The sequence below is a fragment of the Hemiscyllium ocellatum genome, chromosome 1 (assembly GCF_020745735.1).
Source record: "Hemiscyllium ocellatum isolate sHemOce1 chromosome 1, sHemOce1.pat.X.cur, whole genome shotgun sequence".
Classification (NCBI taxonomy): domain Eukaryota; kingdom Metazoa; phylum Chordata; class Chondrichthyes; order Orectolobiformes; family Hemiscylliidae; genus Hemiscyllium; species Hemiscyllium ocellatum.
Genome location: NC_083401.1, coordinates 115,285,274 through 115,305,774, shown reverse-complemented (window position 1 = coordinate 115,305,774; position 20,501 = coordinate 115,285,274). Strand labels below are relative to the sequence as shown.

At 38.7% G+C, this 20,501-nt stretch overlaps 1 protein-coding gene across 6 annotated transcripts in view; it reads left to right on the top strand.

Annotated features, from left to right (window-relative positions):
* tbc1d19 (TBC1 domain family, member 19) overlaps window positions 1–20,501 on the top strand; it is a 109,052-nt gene that overhangs the window by 60,963 nt on the left and 27,588 nt on the right. For all 6 annotated transcript variants that reach the window (XM_060831318.1, XM_060831336.1, XM_060831353.1 and 3 more), the window contains 5 exons: window positions 9,969–10,043; window positions 12,572–12,634; window positions 17,526–17,610; window positions 18,818–18,862; window positions 19,229–19,261. In XM_060831318.1, the coding sequence (XP_060687301.1) occupies window positions 9,969–10,043; window positions 12,572–12,634; window positions 17,526–17,610; window positions 18,818–18,862; window positions 19,229–19,261 (301 nt within the window). The remainder of the gene's footprint in view (window positions 1–9,968; window positions 10,044–12,571; window positions 12,635–17,525; window positions 17,611–18,817; window positions 18,863–19,228; window positions 19,262–20,501) is intronic.

The window sequence follows — 20,501 nt, the reverse complement described above, 5'->3', positions numbered from 1 at the left end:
TCAGGGGTAAATGTAGAGTAATTAGGTCTGGGTGGGATACTTGGAGGATCAGTGAGGACTTGCTGGGCTGAAGGGCCTGTTTCCATACTGTAAGGGTCCTATGATTCTATTCTATTAATTCATTAAATCAAAATGTTCCTTTTTCAAGACCAAATATACTTTTTTGTTTGTTGCTCTCCACTGCTAAGTGACTGCCCATTAAAACATATTTAATGTTCTGTTAAATGATGTGTACAATGTATATTAGAGTGTGACTCCATTAGCTAGTACCTTTCTTCAGAGCATAGGGACATAAACTGAATGTAGCAACATATGTCAGGTGGCTGCGACGAAACAGGAAAGTGATATATAGAACAGTACAATATTGAATAAATGCAATATAAAATCAAGCTAATTCAGCAAACTTGATTGGAGAAACTCCGTAACATTGAGGCAGAATTTATTGCCACTGGCTTTTGTTAGATTTATGCTTGCCTGTTCACTTTTCATGAACTTTTTGCACTGAAATTGTAAAAGACTGAAATGACACAGCACCCTCTATAGGGCATCTGAGACCTCTTGTGAACAGGAAGCACAACTATAACCAGATTGAAGAGTTGTTAGTGGCAATTTAATGGCAATTGTTAGTAACTGTGGTTCACAGTCTAAACCAGAAAGGTTCAACCCTAACCCTATTACAAGTTAAAATGGTGAATTAAATGTCACACCAGATACAGAAAGTGAAATAAACGAGAGAAAAAAGATTTATTTTGGAAAGAGGAGACAAAGATTTAGTAACTTGTTTTTCAAATCGCAAAACAATTAAAAAGTGAAAGAATAAGATTCCACATGCATAAAAAGTAATTGTTAGTCTGAGACAGATTAGAAATTTTTACTACATATATCAGATAAATGGGTGTTTGGACTTGAAATTGTAAGTTGTAACTATTTACGATAGGTTTAATCTATCAATGCTGCTGCAATATTTATGTGATTGGTGCGGTTAAGTGTTTGATCAATGGCGATCATAAGATAGTGATAGTGAGAATGGTTGTAATGTGGAATTTGACTGTTAATGCTGTTGAATGACAGGAGGAATAATTTAAGTATTCTCTTGCCACTTTTCAGGCCAAGTCGAAGTGCGGTTTAAGCTTTGCTGTGTGTGGGTACTGTCTGTTTCATTATCTGCGCTGTTGAGAGTGGAACTAAATATTGTGCAATCAACAGAGAACATTTCCACACCTTACTTTGATGGTGGGAATATTAATATCCCCCTGACATGGAACTAAATGGAGGTTATAGCGTTGTATTAATGAGATGTGATGAAGTAGCGATAATGTCACTGGACTAGTAATCCAGAGATTCAGGCTAATACTCTGGGGACATGGGTTTAAATCTCACCATGTCAGACAGTGAAATTTGAATTCAATAAAAAAAACTGGAATTAATTGCTGTTCTCATGGTGACCATAAAACCATTGTTGGTTAAAAAAAAACCCTTTGGTTTCACTAATGTCATTTAGGAAATGGAAATGTGCCATCTTTGGCCCACATGTGACTCCAGACCCTAGCAATACGAATGGTTTCTAACTGACTTAATATCATCGCAACATTTTGGAGCTTGTGCCAGAATTGGTAGAGCTGTCCCACAGATGTGTCAAGCAACAGCCAGACATTGCCGTTCTCATCGAATCAACTTATTGACAATGCTTAATACACCACTATCACATTCTATGCATGTCCTGACCCACCATCAGTATATATACTGGAAGCAGATTTTTATTGGAAGTCCCTTATATTGACTCCAAACCCCATGATGTGTTATTGCATCAGATCAACCAATGGGCAGGGAGATCTCTTACTAATTACCATCTACCACAAACACCCAGCCCAGAAGCTAGTGAATCTCTTTTCCATCTGAAATGTTGCTTAGAGGCACTGAGGGTTAGCAGAGCGCACAGTATGGCCTAGGTGGGCATTCGAACATCCATCATCAAGAGTGGCTTAGATTCCACTAGAAAGAAATGATCTTTTTACCAGGAATGGCATCACCATTCCCATAATCTTTTCCAGGACTATTTTTAAGGATTTAAAGATTTAAAAAAAGACATAAGGAGCAATTTCTTTTACACAGAGAGTGGTCTGTTTGTGGAATTAACTTCCAGAGGAAGTATTGGATGCGGGTACAGTTACAATGTTTAAAAGACATTTGGATAAGTATATGAACAAGGAGTGTTTGAAGGGCTATGGACCAAAGCAGGCAGCTGGGACTAATTCAGTTTGGGATTATGGTTGGCATGGACTGGTTGGACGGAAGGGTCTGATTCTGTGCTGTATGACTCTATGACTCTGCTAACCAAACTAGCTGAATGACATATTTTGGTGAAAGAGGGGAGATTGAAAAGTTTAAGGGTATGCCAACAGATTGGGTTAAGCCAGGAAAGCAAAAGATGGAGAAAAATACGGTGAGAGAGAGTAACCAGAATGAACAATAAAAGGAGACATGTAATACAGACGTTCAGAGAGAGGAAAAGTATAGCAAAAGGCAGATTTAGAAGATACAGCGATTATGGCAGGTAAGAAGGAGAGATAGTGCAAGAATTCAGTCACAGCAAATATGGAGATGGCTAAAAATCACAGAGTTGCAATTATAGAAATGGCAAAAATAGACTTGCATTTATTTCCAGTCTGTCATGACAACTTGACACCATCATGCACATTACATTTAACAAAGTACTTCTGAAGGATGGTGGCTATTATTACTCAGCCAATTTTCACTCAACAATCTCGCACAAGGAGGATTGTGATAATAAATTGTTTATTTTGTTGTGGCGATTAACAAGGACCACTAACAAAATGAATCACTAGGAATCAGGGGTCTCTCCACTGGTTATAGTCATATCTAGCACCAGTGTTCCCTGTTTCGCTCAAAACGTTGATTCTACTACTCCTCAGGTGCTACCTGACCTGCTGTGCTTTTCCATCACCACACTCTGATCTCCAGTATTTGCAGCCCTCGCTTTCCCCTTTTATCCAGGCATAAGTACATGCTTCAACTATGACACATCGCCTATCATAGAGTCATGGAGTCATATAGAAAGGAAACAGATCTTCTCGTCCAACCAGTCCATGCCCATGCCAAATGTAATCCCAAACTAAAAAGTCCTACCTGCTTGCTCCTGACCCATATCCCTCCAAATCTTGATGTACTTATTGAAATGTGTTTGAAATGTTGTAATTGTACTCATATCCACCACTTTCTCAGCAAGTTCATTCCACACGTGAATCACCGTCTGTGTAAAAAGAATTTGATCTTCATGTGTTTTTTTTAAATCTCTCTCCTCTTACCTTAAAAATATGCCCCCTAGACTTAAAATCCCCAATCCTAGGGAAAAGACAACTACATTAACTCTCTCAATACCCCTCATTATTTTATAAACTTCTATCAGGTTACCTCTCAACCTCCGACGCTCCAGTGAAAAAAGTCACAACCTATACTGCCTTTCTTTATTAATCAAATCTTCCATACCTGGAACATCCTGGTAAATCTTTTCTGAACTCTCTTCAGCTTAATTATATCCTTCCTATAACTCGGCATCAAAATTGGATACAGTACCTGCCATCCTTTAATGTGTTTTAAAAAAACTAATTAATTATTGTATTCAACTTTTATTTTTGGTTGTATTTTAATATGTTTTATTAACCTTGTTACCAGCAGTTATACAATTTGAACTTCAGGAATAAAATAAACCTTAGTCTCTTAGTCAACACTCACCAATTAGGCAGCTTCTTCTTGTGCAGAGTAAAAATCAATTTCTGGAGGCAAAACCCACAGAACATGCTGTTCTTTTTCTCCCCTTAACTCCCTGAAATGCTTAACTGTAACACTCAGTTGTAAGTTACACTTAAGAAATACTATTACCCATGGATGGATACAGAAGGAAGTATGGTTGGAGCCTAAAAAGGGGTTGCATGTGATGAGAGATACACGGAAATGAGTAGAGATGCTCTAACATGTGATTAATGCAATGGGACTGGAGGCATTTCAGAGATTGTTTGTGCTTATGAGCTTTATATCACTTAGATAATGAATGTAATAAGAATTTTTTGAATAAAAACCACATAGTTTATTTTAAAAGTTGTCCTTCAAGAAAAGTTATCATTTTTATTTTGATTATTAAGCAAAATTCTGACGAAGTCTTACTCTGTGGATGAGCCTCTTGCTCCTTAGAAATTATGTTATGATGAGGGAAATTGATATTGCAAAGTAGGAGCTCATAATGATCAATATCAACTCAATTTATGTTGCATAATGTTCTTTCTATTTAAACCTGGGCAGTGAAATAATTTGTTAGCTTTATTGAGTTTAAGTGTTCAAGGATGATTTCTATGATTGCAATTTATTTATTTTCTTAATTCTTTGATGTCTGAAATGCACTATTTATGGTGTATTATGACTGAGATGGGAGGAGTGCACTGCCTCGAGTCCCACTATCCACAGGGTCACAACATAAATTAAAGAATATTTTACTCCAGCCCCAGTTAATTGTGTGTTTTCTCTATGTTAGAAGTAGACCAAAAACGGTTCTTCTCCTAGGTTTCTTAAATAAACACAGAATTGTCAAATCATTATGAAGCAAAACCTATGTAGTGAAGGTAAACATTTGGTTAACACACACAATTTGTATGATGAAATTAAAAGTGTTTAATCCTGTAAATAATCTAAAACTCTCACAAGCATGAATTAAACACAGAAAATTCTGCAGAACCTCAACAGATCTAGCAGCATATGTGGAAAGAGAAACAGAGTCAATGTTTTAAGTTCAGTATGACTCCTCTTAAGGGTTTAAAAGAAGCAGAAGAGTCATATTGGACATGAAACAATAACTGTTTCTTTCTTCATGGATGCTTCCAGACCTGCTGAATTTCTCTAACATTTTCTCTGTTTTTTCAGACTTCCAGCATCCACAATATTTTGCTTTTACACAAACATGCAGAAACATTTCAGGTAAAGGGGACTTCACTTTGCAGAGAATCATTAAGAAAAATCTATCTAGTCAATTGCGGTTATTCTTGAAGGCAAATAGGACAAAGCATTAAAGGTTCTGAAGTCTGAAAATTTGCTGTTTTGCACGTGATCAAGTTAAAATCATGTATGTTGTTTCTGGGGTCTTGCTCAGGAAATACAGTATTAAAGTATTATTTTTCTGGAAGACTGACTGCAAGAATCAGTTTGAAGGTGTTTCAGAATGAGTTGAGCAGCTTGTTTTGTGATAGGCTCTCCCCAAGTAAGAAATCCAAACACACATTCCAAACTTACAAACATTGTTCAAATAGAGTAGCCGTGTAAAACAGTCAGGTGTTTTCTTTGAAGTGAGTTTGAGCAACCGTGACCAGCAATAATCTATAACTATGTAGTTTCCAGGAAACGCCTGTGCAAAAATCGTTCAAATGCAATTTGTTTCATTGACCTTTTAAAAAATATTCTTGGCATTTGTACAATCATTCAAACTTAAGACCAGAAAAATTATTAAATATGAAGCATTTTCATAACCAGTGTCTGCAATCTGATTGGATCAGAAAAAATTAAAATGTTAAGTAGAAGAAGGGTTACTAAATTTGAAATGTTACCTCTGCTTGCTCTCCATAGATACTTCTAGACCTACTGAGTTTCTTCAATTTCTGTTCTTATTTCCAAACATACATTAGCTGTCCAGATTCCAAAATTATCCACTGTGCTATACCTGAGTGTTTCAGCCTCCGTGTATTTGGTTGTTACATCCACTGCTTTGTCTTGACATTATACATGGCGGCAATTGACCTCTAACTCGAGTTCTGTGCAGATTGAAGGATGGGTCACAATTTCAGTGGTCCAGTGGGATTCACAAATTTTAGTAGTCTGAGCTCAACAACTTCATGCTGGATGCAAATGGTCCTCTTTTTTCCAAATTAATGTGAATTTATTTGTTGACACATTCCATTGTTAGATCTAAATATTACTCCAGGGAGCTTGCAAGCAAAATCATCCTCCCTTTTGAACAAATTCGTTTCATCACAAGAGTGACCGGGGTTTCGGTCATAATCTGCAGACACTTCATACTCCTACAAAAAGACTGGCTAAGGTCTCACAGCATGAGCCTTGCCATTGCAATTCAACATGGAATTTAAGACTAACAGATTCCAGATTCGCAGAACCATGGAGACAGCCTCTGTTCCACTCCTTTCAAGTGGAATTGAGGATTCTCCTCATTCCAAATCATCTGGCTTATTGAGGAGTTGGCTTCATTTTTGAATGTGCAGCCAATCATCCTTCCTGTGTTCAGGTTTAGCATAGATGCCTTCATTTGGTTGGTTTGCAGCCATTTGGTATGGATGGTCAGTTGAATGCGTTGATGGTGAGACTAGTGTTGTCCATAATACATTATGTGCCCCTGTACAAGGACTCAAACCCTTCTACCCTTATTTAGTTCTGTACCTTTATCTCATCTCCTGTTTTGTCTGGCATCAGCAACAAATTATTTGCTAGTATCTATTCCCATTGTTACAGGCTCCTTGTTTGTTGTTGTGGTTCTGTTCGCCGAGCTGGGAGTTTTTGTTGCAAACGTTTCGTCCCCTTTCTAGGTGACATCCTCAGTGCTTGGGAGCCTTCTGTGAAGCGCTTCTGTGATGTTTCCTCCGGCATTTATAGTGGCTTGTCTCTGCGCTTCCGGTTGTCAGTTGCTGTCCGCTGCAGTGGCCGGTATATTGGGTCCAGGTCGATGTATTTGTTGATAGAATCTGTGGATGAGTGCCATGCCTCTAGGAATTCCCTGGCTGTTCTCTGTTTGGCTTGCCCTATAATAGTAGTGTTGTCCCAGTCGAATTCGTGTTGTTTGTCATCTGCGTGTGTGGCTACTAAGGATACTGGTCGTGTTGTTTCATGGCTAGTTAGTGTTCATGGATGTGGGTTGTTAGCTGTCTTCCTATTTGTCCTATCTAGTGTTTTGTGCAGTCCTTGCATGCGATTTTGTACACTACGCTGGTTTTGCTCATGCTGGGTATCGGGTCCTTTGTCCTGGTGAGTTGTTGTCTGAGAGTGGCTGTTGGTTTGTGTGCTGTTATGAGTCCTAGTGGTCGCAGCAGTCTGGCTGTCAGTTCGGAAATGTTCCTGGTGTATGATAGTGTGGCTAGTCCTTTGGGTTGCAGCATGTCCGCGTTCCGTTGTCTTTCCCTTAGGCATCTGTTGATGAAATTGCACGGGTATCCGTTTTTGGTGAATACCTTGTATAGGTGTTCTTCTTCCTCTTTTTGCAGTTCTGGTGTGCTGCAGTGTGTTATGGCCCTTTTGAATAGTGTCCTGATGCAACTTCGTTTTCTGTGTGTTGGGGTGGTTGCTTTCATAGTTCAGGACTTGGTCTGTGTGTGTGGCTTTCCTGTATATCTTCGTGCTGAATTCTCCGTTCGGTGTTCTCTGTACCATCACGTCTAGGAATGGGAGCTGGTTGTCGTTTTCTTCCTCTCTCGTGAATCGGATTCCTGTGAGTGTGGCGTTGATGATCCGGTGTGTGTTCTCTATTTCTGTGTTTTTAATGATTACAAAGGCGTCATCCACATAAAACTGTTTGTTCTAAACTTTGCATTACTGCTTCTGCTATGAGTCCAGAGATCGGTGAGCCCATGGGTGTTCCGTTGATTTGTTCGTATATCTGGTTGTTGAATGTGAAGTGTGTTGTGAGGCACAGGTCCAGTAGTTTAAGTATGCCGTCTTTGTTAATAGGTTCAACGTCCTGTTGTTTGTTCTGTATGTTCAGCTGGTTGGATATTGTTTCTCTGGCTAGGGTTTTGTCGATAGAGGTGAACAATGCCGTTACATCAAATGAGACCATGGTTTCTTCCTTGTCTATGTGTATATTTCTGTTAACGTCCAAGAATTCTTCTGTTCACTGTATAGAGTGTCTGGATCCACTGATCAGGTGTTTCAGTTTCTGCTGTAGCTCTTTAGCCAGTTTGTGTGATGGTGTCCCTGGTAGTGATACTATGGGTCTGAGTGGGATGTCTGGTTTGTGTACTTTAGGTAGTCCATAGAATCTGGGGGTATTGTTGCTTTCCAGTTTCATTCTTTGTAGGTCAGACGTGGTTATCTGTCCGTTTTTTTGTAGATTCCTCAATGTGTTGTTTATCCTATTGGTGAGCTGTGGGGTGGGGTCAGCCTCCCTCTTTTGGTAGGTGTTGGTGTCTGCAAGTCGTTGTTGTGCCTTTTGGATGTACTCTGCTTTGTCCAGTATGACCGTCATTCTGCCTTTGTCTGCTGGTAGTATGATTATGTTCTTATCGTTTCTTAGTGATTTTAGTGCTTCTTTCTCCTTGGTGTTGAGGTTGTGTGTTTGTCTTTTCCTTGTTATCAGAGGTACGATACTTTGTCTCACTGTTTGTTGTGTCTCTTCTGTCAATCCATTGTTCCTGAGTGTGCATTCTAGTGCTGCTAGGAAGTCTGCTGTCTTGGCGTCCCTGTGGTTGTAGTTGAGTCCCTTGGCCAGTATTGTTCTTTCTGTGTCTGTGGGAGAAGTTTTTAACCCAGGTGTGTGTTGTGGTGTCCTCTTCGTTGTGTGTTATTCTTGCCTGTTTAGCAGGCAAGAAAGAAACAGTGGGAATAAGGGAATCTTTTTCTTAATGGCAGGCAGTGATTCGTAGGGTACTGTAGGATTCAGTATTAGGACTCCACTTGTTCACAATGTGTGCTAATAATTTAGATGAGGGAACTAAATACAACAACTCAAAATTTGCAAATGACACAAAGCTGGGTTGTGCTGTGAGAGGAATGCAGAGATGTGGCAGTGTGATTTGGACATGCTGAGTGAGTGGGCAAATGCATGGCAGTAAAGTGTGGATAAATGTGAGGCTCTCCCCAACCCCGACCTCCCTCTTGTTCACTTCAAAACCTCCCACAGCTTGTCCACCTTATTCTGGCATGGATTATAATTCTCCTCCCAGTAGCCTTTGACCAGACACTGATCTGCTATTTTGAGGTCTGAGCACTGTTTTTCTGCTTCCTTAGTGCTGCAACATTGCTTAAGTTCCTTTTTTTTCAGACTGTCACGTTACGTTTGATTATTGACACATTGACTTTTAACAAGTTGCTGTCACTTGCACCATTTCTCTCTTTCTAACAAATGTTCTTCTGGTTCCTCATCTCCTCAAGTTATTTCAACAACCTCTCCACAACAGCCTCCCTCTCTTCTAATTTTCATTTCAATTCATCAATCTACTATTGTGAATTCTTTTCTTTGACTTGTTTTTATCAAAATGTCCTATGTCATACCTGCCTTACAAGTAGACCTCCAGGTCCACTCATCAGCTTCCTGGACTGGAACTGTTCTGCGATAGTTTAGTCCATTGCTGCTGAGTTATGTCATTTAGTTAAACACATATATTTCTTCAGACACAGAAACATGAAGATGAGTGACCTTCCTAATCATAAGGTCATCATTTGACCAATTAACTTTTCAATAGAGCAGGCTTCTTTTTTAAAAAAAATTAATTGTTACAAATCGTTCTGCTAGAACATGACAGTTGTGTTCCTCTGCAAACTCGTGCTTTAGAAAATCGCACTGTGGAGCTTCGCTAATAGAAAATCGTGTCCACAATTCGTCAATCGTGTTGTAGCCAGTTCATGTTGGTGAAGCACGCGTTACAGCAGCACAACCTGTCCAAACCCAGCAAATGTTAGGTAAATAAATGCACTCCTTACTTGCGCAATTAGGTGAAAATGTTTAAATTTTGGAAAAATCTCAGTCCAATGAGCTTATAGAAACAACCACAGTGTCAAAATATTTGTGATGTTCTTGTACTCATCATCATAGTGAGAAATATTCAAATTGCAGAGTGGGAAAAAAACTTGTGCGCTGTAGTCAGTTCAGCTTTTCCATAACATTTATAAGATATTTTGAACTTTATTAAATGTATTATTTTTGTGATTGAAATGTTGACTATTTTTTTCTTTTTTTTGTACAGGATTCTTTGTATTATGAGCAACTGAAGTCAAATGTGATTCAACATGATCTTTTAATTGATAACCTCATCTACAAGGTATGAAAAAATTGATCTTTTGCCCTTTTCCCACAAGTGGCATAGCTGAGTATCAAGGAGTGAAGGGATCTGGGACCTGTGACAGCCCTCTTGCACACTTGTGGCCGATGTTTCAGCACGAGATGCTAATTCTCTTCCTGAGATGCTGCCTGGCCTGCTGTGCTTTGACCAGCAACACATTTGCAGCTGTGATCTCCAGCATCTGCAGACCTCATTTTTTACCCTAATTTAATTGAACCCCTACTTCTCATGTAAGGTCAATCTTTCAACTGCCAGCTGCAAGTGACTATGTATATTCATTATAGCTCTATTCATTTTCCATCCCTGGCTGAGGCATTGTAAAGGGATAATTTTTTTTTTTGTGGAGTTATGAGAGCAAGGGTGGAAGTGTGCACTAACAGCAGCTGTGGTTTCTCAGACTAGTCCTGTTGCATCCAATGTTGCATCTTTTCATCATATTGGAGGTGATGTTCATTCTGCTCAGAAGACTGCTATTCTCCCAGCTTTTTAGTGTCTATCACATCCACTCTTTGTTTGCTACTAATGTGGAGGGGACAGCATGCAAAGTTTATCCAGTGCACTTTGTCTGAACTGTATTCCACCAATGTAAACATTCAAGCCTCATCTTCAGCAGGTCAATCAGCTCTTCACTATAGGAGGAATAGGTTGCATTGTATCTGTGCTACGCCTCAGAGGTTGAGACTAGGACCTGAGGGCACAGCCTTACAGTAAAGGCAAGATCTCTTAGAACGGAGATAAGGAGAAACTTCTTCAACCAGAGAATGGTGAATCTATGGAATTCACTGCCACAGAAGGCTGCAGAGGCCAGGTCATTGAGTATATTTAAGATGGAGATAAATAGGTTCTTGATTCTCAAGGATTATGGTGACAAAGCAGAAGGATGGGATTGAGAAATTTATCAGCCATGATTGATTGGCAGAGGAGAGTCGATGGGCTGAATGGCCTAATTTTTGCTCCTGTGTCTTAGTTTGCCTAACAAAGTCATCAGCCACAGTTATTGACAGTACACCTCATCTCCCAGTCAGATCCCTTAAATAATCAATAAAGAATTATTTTGTTCAGAAACAAAACTTAAGCAAATATTTAAAAATTGTTAACAAAAGGTTTAATCATTGCAAGTATGTAGAACTACACTTCTTGGAAACACACGTGTACACAACCTCTGATATTGAGAGAAAGTATAAAATTTCTGTACTTTGAGAATGTAACAGCTAAATTCAGAAAAAAATACAGTTCCATAGCTAAAATCACTTTGCACAAAGGCTACTGGCACTGGGATAGTTTCCTGTATCAATTATGGGTGGCAGAAATTGCTTTTCTAGATTCTGAGTTCTCCTCATATGGTGATGAGGCTTTCCATTGGGTTTCACTTCTCAATTTTTGATAAGAGGGACTTTAGAGAAAAGAAAATGAGAGGGGAAAGACTGTTGCTACAGGCGAATTATTTCTCTGAGTAAAAGCAAAATACTGGGATTGCTGGAAGTCTGAAATAAGTCGGAAAACTTTGGAGAAACTCAGCAGGTCTGTCAGCATCCATGGAGAGTGAAATAGAATTAACATTATGAGTCAGATATGACTCTTCTTCAAATGTAAACAATTCTACAAATTTCATTATTGTGGAGAATACGAGGTCTCAGCTATACAGCTATGGTCTCATGTTCAACTATACAGACTCAAAGACTATAAGAACATTTTAAACTGCATTTTTAAAGTTTTACCTTTCCTTTTTAAAGCTTTATACCCGTGCTTGTATGTGTCCTTGGTGTCACATAAAACATTAAACCTAGGAGCAGGAGTAGGTAATTCAACACAATCATGGCTGGTCTCATCTTGGCTTCATCTGTACTTTCCTGATCAATCCCCATAATCTTTCAACCCATTACTAATTAAAAATCTATCTCCTCCTTAAGTTGATTTTATGTCCCAGCATCCATCGGACTCTGGAAGTAGTGAATTCCACAGATTCATGGCCCTTTCCTCCTCATAATTCCTCCTCATCTTTGTTTTAAATCTGCTACTCCTTATCCTAAAGCTATGACTTTCACTCTGGATTGTCCTACAAAGGGCAACACCAGTTTTACTTTTAGTCTCTCTCATGGGTCTTGTATACCTCAGTTAGATTTCCTCTAATTTTTCTAAAATCTAGACAGTATAGGCTTAATCTATTTATTTATTCACATTTTATTCTTGTACTTAGGGGTCAATAAGTAATAAAATTCCTTCTTTTGTTCAAGGAAACCTTGTAAATGGCTCCTTAGTCTTGACAGTATGTTTTAATCAAACTATAGTATGGCTAAGTGCCAACTGACTTGAAAATAATTGCTACCAATCAAAAGAGTTATAAAAAAGAGAGACTAACCCTTTCACCTGATTGTAATAGTGTATTCATCCCCTTTCTCACTGCCCTCAACCATCCCTGCCTAAAAACAACAGTTTATAGAGCAATTTTTAAGAAATGTATGCTGAGGTTCTGTTATTTCTGATGAATTTCCTTTTTCTTCTTCTAGGATGTGAAACTTACAGCTAGCAACGATGACTACTATTTTGTTTTTGAAGATTATTTGTATCAGGTCAGTTGAAATATTTCAGATGAATCTAAAACATTGAAGCACAGTTTTAAAGGATTACAGGCTTGCTAGAAAGGAGCTCAGAAATGGACTGAGGAGAGCCAGGAGGGGGCACGAAGAAGTCTTGGCAAGAAGGATTAGGGAGAATCCAAAGGCGTTTTACTCATATATGAGGAATAAGAGAATGATCAGGGAGAAGGTAGGGCCAATCAGGGATAGCGGAGGGAACTTGTGCGTGGAGTCTGAGAAGATAGGGGAAGCCCTAAATGGGTTTTTTGTTTCGATTTTCACCAAGGAAAGGGAATTTGTTGTAAATGAAAACATAGAGGAGCTGGGATGCAGTCTTCACAAAATCTAGGTTAATGAAGATGATGTGCTAGAACTTTTGGAAAACATTAAAATTGATAAGTCCCCAGAGCCAGACCAGGTTTATCCTAGGATGCTCCAGGAGGCAAGAAAGGAGGTTGCTAAGCCGCTGGCGAGGATATTTGCTTGCTCACACTCCACAGGAGTCATACCGGAGGATTGGAAGGAGGCGAATGTTGTTCTACTTTTCAAGAAAGGTAATAGGGAAATCCCTGGCAATTACAGACCAGTCAGTCTCACGTCTGTGGCCATCAAAGTTGTGGAAAGAATTCTAAGGGATAGGATTTATGACTATTTGGCAAAGCATAGTGTGATTAAAGGCAGTCAGTATGGCTTTGTGAGGGGCAGGTCATACGTAGAAATCTTATTGAGTTCTTTGAGGAGGTGTCAAGACAGGTCGAGCAGTGGATGTGGTGTATATGAACTCCAGCAAGGCATTTGATAGGGTTCCCCTTGGTAGGCTCATTCATAAAGTCTGGAAGTATGGGATACAGGGAGATTTGCCTATCTAGATTCAGAATTGGCTAGCTGACAGAAGGCAGAGAGTGGTTGTAGATGGAAAGTATTCTGCCTGGAAGGCAGTGTTGAGTTGGGTCCCGCAAGGCTCTGTTCTTGGGCCTCTGCTCGTTGTAGTTTTTATAAATGACTTGGATGAGGAGGTTGAGGGATGGGTTAGTAAATTTGCAAATGACACAAAGGTTGGATGAGTCGTCGATAGTATAGAGGGCTACTGCAGGCTGAAGTGCAACATAGACAGGATGCAGAGCTGGGCTGAGAAACGGCAGTTGGTGTTCAACGTGGATAAATGCGAAGTGATGCATTTTGGAAGATTGAACTTGAATGCTGAATATAGGATTAAAAACAGGATTCTTGGCAGTGTGGAGGAACAGAGAGATCTGAATGTGCAAGTACATAGATCCCTGAAAGTTGCCACCCAAGTGGATAGGGTTGTTAAGAAAGCATATGATGTTTTGGCTTTCATTAATAGGGGTATCAAGTTTAAAAGCCGCGAGGTTTTACTGCAGCTCTACAAGTCCCTGGTGAGACCACACTTGGAATATTGTGTCCACTTCTGGTCACCCTACTATAGGAAAGATACAGAGGCTTTGGAGAGGGTGCAAAGAAGGTTTACCAGGATGCTGCCTGGACTGGAGGGCTTGCCTTATGAAGAAAGGTTGAATAAGCTCGGACTTTTCTCTCTGGAGAGAAGGAGGAAGAGAGGAGACATGATCGAGGTGTACAAAATAATGAGACGAATAGATAGAGTCAATAGCCAGAGACCTTTGCCCAGGGTAGGTTTGACTGGTACGAGAAGTCATAGTTTGAAGATATTAGGAAGAAGGTATAAAGGAGACATCAGAGATAGGTTCTTTACGCAGAGAGTTGTGAATGCATGGAATGAGTTGCCAGCTGAGGAGGTGGAAGCAAAGTCATTGGGGACATTTAAGCGACTGCTGGACATGCACATGGATAGCAGTGAGTTGAGGAGTGTGTGGGTTAAGTTACTATATTTTATATTAAGATTAAGTCTTGGCACAACATTGTGGGCCTAAGGGCCTGTTTTATGCTGTACTTTTCTATGTTCTGTCTATGTTCTATTATTGCAGTTCTTTTGAGAGGAAAGTTTAATTGAAGTTTTGAGCATCAAAATATACAAATAAAAGGAAGTGCTTACTACTTGTTGTGGAGCTCTTTCCATAAACTTTTTTTCATTTTTATTCTTTCAAGGATATGCTATTTAGAATTTTTGCAGTATTTATACTGCAGTCTGGGACAGGTAGCTGCAGTTTGCATTCTAGTTGGGGAGATGTTCATTCAGTCTGGTTTTAACTGATCTTTAGCTCTGGACCAAAGTCCTATCCTTGTGGTTGTAATTTGAATGTTTAACATGCATAGGTTGGAACATTTAGCTCAATTTCAGTTAAATTCACAAAATGTCCAGATGGCTCAGACCACTTCTTTCAGCACATTTCAGACTTGATTTGACAGTATTCTTGGATTTGGATCTCAGTTGAAATCAAATTGAATACACGTGAGACTGTCTCATATAGAAATCTCAGTAGAGCCATGAATTCTTGGCATTTGTTATTCGGAACTACGTCAAGCCCTTTCTCCTCAATATCTGATAGGTTTGACCAATTAACAAATACTAAAATAGAGTACAGGTTGAAAATGAAATTTTAAACATCGCTTTATTACAACAAAAAAAATGGATGAAACCTCTGAGATTGGCCTAATTGTAACAATATTGAATAAGGGGGATTTAATAATCAAATTGCTATCCTGAACCTCTACCAACTAAGGAAATAGTGGTTGTAGATATTTGAAATGTTTGCAAATGCAAGCTTTTCATTAATCTGTGGCCAAATGAATGTGTGAGCAAAACTTGTACCAACCACATGTACCAACCACTGCAACGGACAGCTGGAACTGACAACTGGAAGCGGCAGATTCAAACCACTACAAATGCCGGAGGAAAGATCACAGAAGCGCTTCACAGGAGGCTTCCAAGCACTGAAGATGTCACCTAGACAGGGGACGAAACGTCTAGAACACAAATTCCCAGCTCGGTGAACAGAACCACAACAACGAGCACCCGAGCTACAAATCTCCTTACAAATTAGATTAGATTCCCTACAGTGTGGAAACAGGCCCTTTGGCCCATCTAGTCCACACCGACACTCTTAAAAGTAATCCACCCAGACCCATTTCCCTCTGACTAATGCACTTATCCCTATGGGCAATTTAGCATGGCCAATTCACCTAGCCTGCACATCTTTGGATTGTGGGAGGAAACCAGAGCACCCAGAGGAAACCCACGCGGACACGGGGAGAATGTGTAAACCCCACGCAGACAGTCACCCGAGGCTGGAATCGAATCTGGTCCCTGCTGCTGTGAGGCAGCAGTGCTAACCACTGCGCTATTCCTTCTACCAACGTTTTGCACAATTTAGTATAATCCATATTAGCACTAACATTATGGTTTATTGAATATAAGAACATATGAACTCAGAGCAAAAGTAGGCAATGCAGCCCCTCAAGGCTGCTCCATCATTTAATATGATCATGGCTGATCTCATCTGAGCTTCAATTCCATTTTCCTGTCCAGTCCCCATAACCATTCAACCCATTACTAATTAAAAATCTGTCTCCTCATTAAATTTATTCAGTGTCCTGGCATTCACTGCACTCTGGGTTAGTGAACTCCACAGATTCATGACCCTTTAAGAGAAGTAATACCTCCTTATCTTTGTTTTAAATCTGCCACCTTTTATCTTAAAACTATGACTTCTTGTCCTAGATTACCCCAGAAGGGAACCTCCACTTTTCATATGTTTTGTTGACCTGCTTTAGCATCTTTTATACTCCAATTAGATCTCCCCTCATTTTTCTAAATTGTAGTAAGTATAGAACTAAACTGCTTATAAGATAAACCTTTTATTTTTGGTATTAATCCAATGATCCTTCTCTGAACTGCTTCCAATGCAATTACATCCTTCCTTAAGTGTGGGGGCCAAAACTGTATGTTGTACTCCTTGCAATAAACCTTCTTCAAAGTAGTAAATGTTTGTTCCAAATAGCTGGAAGTAAGCCCTTACAAAAAAGCAGTGCTTTCCTAAGGAAACATTAAGCTGTTGCATGTGACCTACGTCTGGAAATATAGTCGTGCTTAAGTGTTGTATATTAGTTCTGTCTAACTGGGAAAGGTGATGTCACCTCATTTAAATTGAATATACTGAATTTATTAGTTGCTTTAAAAAAATCTTGAATCTTTGAACAGCTTGGAAACATAATTATCAAACATTATAAAAGTTGCAAATTATGGAATACTGTCTGTGAATTAAATTGTAGACATTATTAGGATTTTTGCACCTAAATACTTTGGTATTGGAAAATTGAACTGGAAAATTCCTCTATATCTAATAGGCCTGACCAACTAACAAATATAAAATTGAGTAGGTGGGAATCAGTTTTTCACTTTGTATTGTGATGGAAAGCAAGACAGCACGGTACATTTTATACAATTTAAGACCTTTAGATAGTACAAGAAGAGAGTGCCGTTTGGGCAAGGTAATGCCAAGGAGAATACAGAAGTTCATGATGACTGACTTGTTAACTGCCAGGAGGTCCAATAAAGGAAGGACTGAAGAGCACTTTGCCACGAACTTAAAAATATAAGCTGCATTGCCTGACACTTTTGAGAAAATGAAATAGGCATATGTCAAGGTACGTGGTACAGTTTTAAAGTTTGGCATTTCAATTTCTTTAGCGATATGTTTATCTTCCATAAATGATGGTGACATTCCTCCAATTATGTCAAGATTGCAGAGAAAAAAATGCTGCTAGTTTACATTTACTGAGTGAGGTGGTAGACCTTTGGCAGGGCCTGTCATAAATAAATTACATTTCAGTGAAATTTTCCTCATTAGATAATTGATACTTTCCCCCTTGAATAAGAAATCAGTCATCTTATCTGTATATTTATTATTACAACATTTTACACTTGCATACTTCTTTTGATTCCCAGGTGCTATTATGCTTTTCTCGAGACACACTAGTTCTTGATCATTTCAGCTATAGCAGTGCTTCTCCCCCCAAATCATATATCAGAGGTAAGAAGGTCTGTTTGCAATTGTATTCTGTGTCACATGTCTATCTACTGAAAATTTTAGCATGCTGAATATTATTCCTTTGTTTTTATGTTCATTTTATATAATTGAGCTTATAGTTCAGTTACAAAAGGATCTTTGTTAGTATGCAGATTTTAGTTGCTACCTGTATATCAAAGTGACTCAGAACAGTATGCAATCTTAAAATAATTTATATTTCTGTCAGAAAATGGTACAAGTCTGTTCAGTTGTTGTATCAGAAATTTTTTTTATGTCAACGGGTGAGGTGTATAGATTAGCTCTTTTTTTAAAATCCCTTCTTGGTCCGGGGCAACAAATATTTTTATTTCTTCTTTTCTACATATTGCTCTTAAATTAATCTTAGCTAACCAGATCATAATGAAAGAAACTCAATTCCAATGTGTTCTTAAGTGAAGGTGATTAGAGTTTGATAATCTATGAAACCCAAGAAAAATAATAAAATATATACACAAACATAGGAATTGGGGAGGGGTGTCCAGAACAGACAGGAAGTAGAGTCATTGTAGTTTATGTTTAGGAGTCCTTGACTTTCAAGAGTGAAACTTGATGATTTAGATGTTTCTCAGGAGTGCCGAAGTATGCAGATAATCTTGATTTCTTGGTGAACAATGGCTTTTTTGAGAGATATAGAGAGGAAGGAATGTGAAAAAGTTTGTGTTTTTTCTGTTATCAGTCTGTGTTGTTTTGTCTCTCTGTATCGCCCAAAGAAAGCTACTTGTTTGTAAATTCCATGTCTAGCTGCATTTAGCTTTGAATTGAATGCACTGCAAATAATCTATCATATCCAACATATGAAGTTATCATGTAAGTGTTAGTAAAACAAGAGATGCACATTTTTTGACTCCTCAGAATTTAAATGCCTCTTGACTAATGCCTTTTGATACTGCTGCTTGGTCCCTGGGCTTGTCATGTGATCACAACAACTGTTTTGGGTCAGTCATGTCCCTTTTAAAATCATTTATAGTCCATGAAAGTCTCAGGTATTAAAATCAAATAATGAAATCTGCATATGATACTCTGTCTTCTCTATGATTGTAACATTTCTGAATGATTAATATGATTGTTATTTGTGACTAACTAAGGGACGTTAAGTTTTTATTTTAAAACTATGATGACCCCTTTGAAGCATATTTTCTATTCACATTTTTGCATTTGTGTATTTTGATAGGGAAGTTTGCATTAGAAGATTATACTGTTGTGTACCCTCCAAATGGTAAGTGTGATAGATTTCCTTTAATAGCACATGTAATATTTACTGATTACAATATATGCATTTTGCAGCCTCTTTTTTTTCTATGTGTTGTTTTCTATGGACTGCTGCCGAGCTCAGCATTTAAATTGGTAACTGTCAGTCATTGCTTTTAATAGTTATGGCATACTGAAGTAATCTTTCACATTTTGGAATCGATATCAGTTCTTTGGTAATCATTTGTTATAAATATATCTCAGTTGAAATTAATAGTCACAATAACTGTACACTGAGTCAGTATGTTCAATAAGTAAATCGATAACCAAAAAAAAATTGTGAAAGAAAAATCCATTGTTTGTCATACTTAACTGATATGCTTTTTCTGCGTAGGTGTCATTCCATTCCATGGATTTGCAATGTATGGTAAGTAATCTCTCTCCTCAAAATATACATAACTGGTCAGTAGAAATTAGTATAGGTATTTAGCACACAGTTTGATTATTTATAACTGACAGCATTTATGATTCCATGCCCACCTTTTCCTACTGTGATGTAAGTTTCAACTGTTGTCTAAACCTCCCCATATATGATGGCCCAGATATGTCACCATGCTAAGAAACCCTATTTTTGACCTCAATTATATTAAACATTATTCATTTTCCTTTAGGTGTCTTTTGTGTTGGAGATTTCTGGACAGGAGAAGGGTTGATATCATGCAGTGTAAGAAATCAGGCAGTGAATGTAGGAGTGCTTTGAGTCTACCATGCTTGCTATTCGTATTCCATTTTCAAAAGTAGTGAAGGCAATGGTTTCTTGGGGGTTTGCAGTCAGAGGCAAGTTCATGGCACCAAGGATGTGTGATGGGAAGAAAGAGGAAAGGGAGAGCAATAGTGATAAGGTATTTCATAATTAAAGGATCAGGTAAGTGTTTTTGTGGCAGGAAATATGACTTCAGGATAGAATGTTGCTGCTTCGTGGTGCCAGGGTTAAGAATAACAGAGAGTGGTTTCAGGTGATCAGCTGGGCCAGTCGACTGAGGAGTGGCAGATAGAGTTTAATTTAGATAAATGCGAGATGTTGCATTTTTGTAAGATAAACCAGAACAAGACTTACACAATTAATGTTAGGGCTCTGGGAGTGTTGTCAAACAGATAGAACCAGGGGTTCAGGTGCATAGTTCCTTGAAAGTGGCATCACAGGGAGACAGAGTGGTGAAGAAGGCATTTGACATGATTGTCTTCAATGGTCAGAGCATTGATTGTCGGAGTTGGGACATTATATTGAGGCTATGTAGGAAGCCACTGCTGAAATACTGTATACAATTCTGGTCGCTGTGCTATAGGAAAGATACTATTAAATTGGAAAGGGTGCAGAAATGATTTACAAGGATCTTACCGGGACTGGAGTGTTTAAGTATTAAGGAGAGGCTGGATAGGCTAGGACTGTTTTCCCCGGCGTGTAGAAGGTTGAAGGGTGACCTTATAGAGCTTTATAAAAGATTGAGTTGCATTGAGATGGTGAATAGAAAATATATTTTCCCTGAATTTAAAATTAGCATAGTTTTAAGATGAGAGGGGAAAGATTTAAAAGGGACCTGAGGGACAACTGTTTCACACAGACAATGGTTTGTGTGTGGAATGAACTGCCAGAGGAGGTGGTAGAT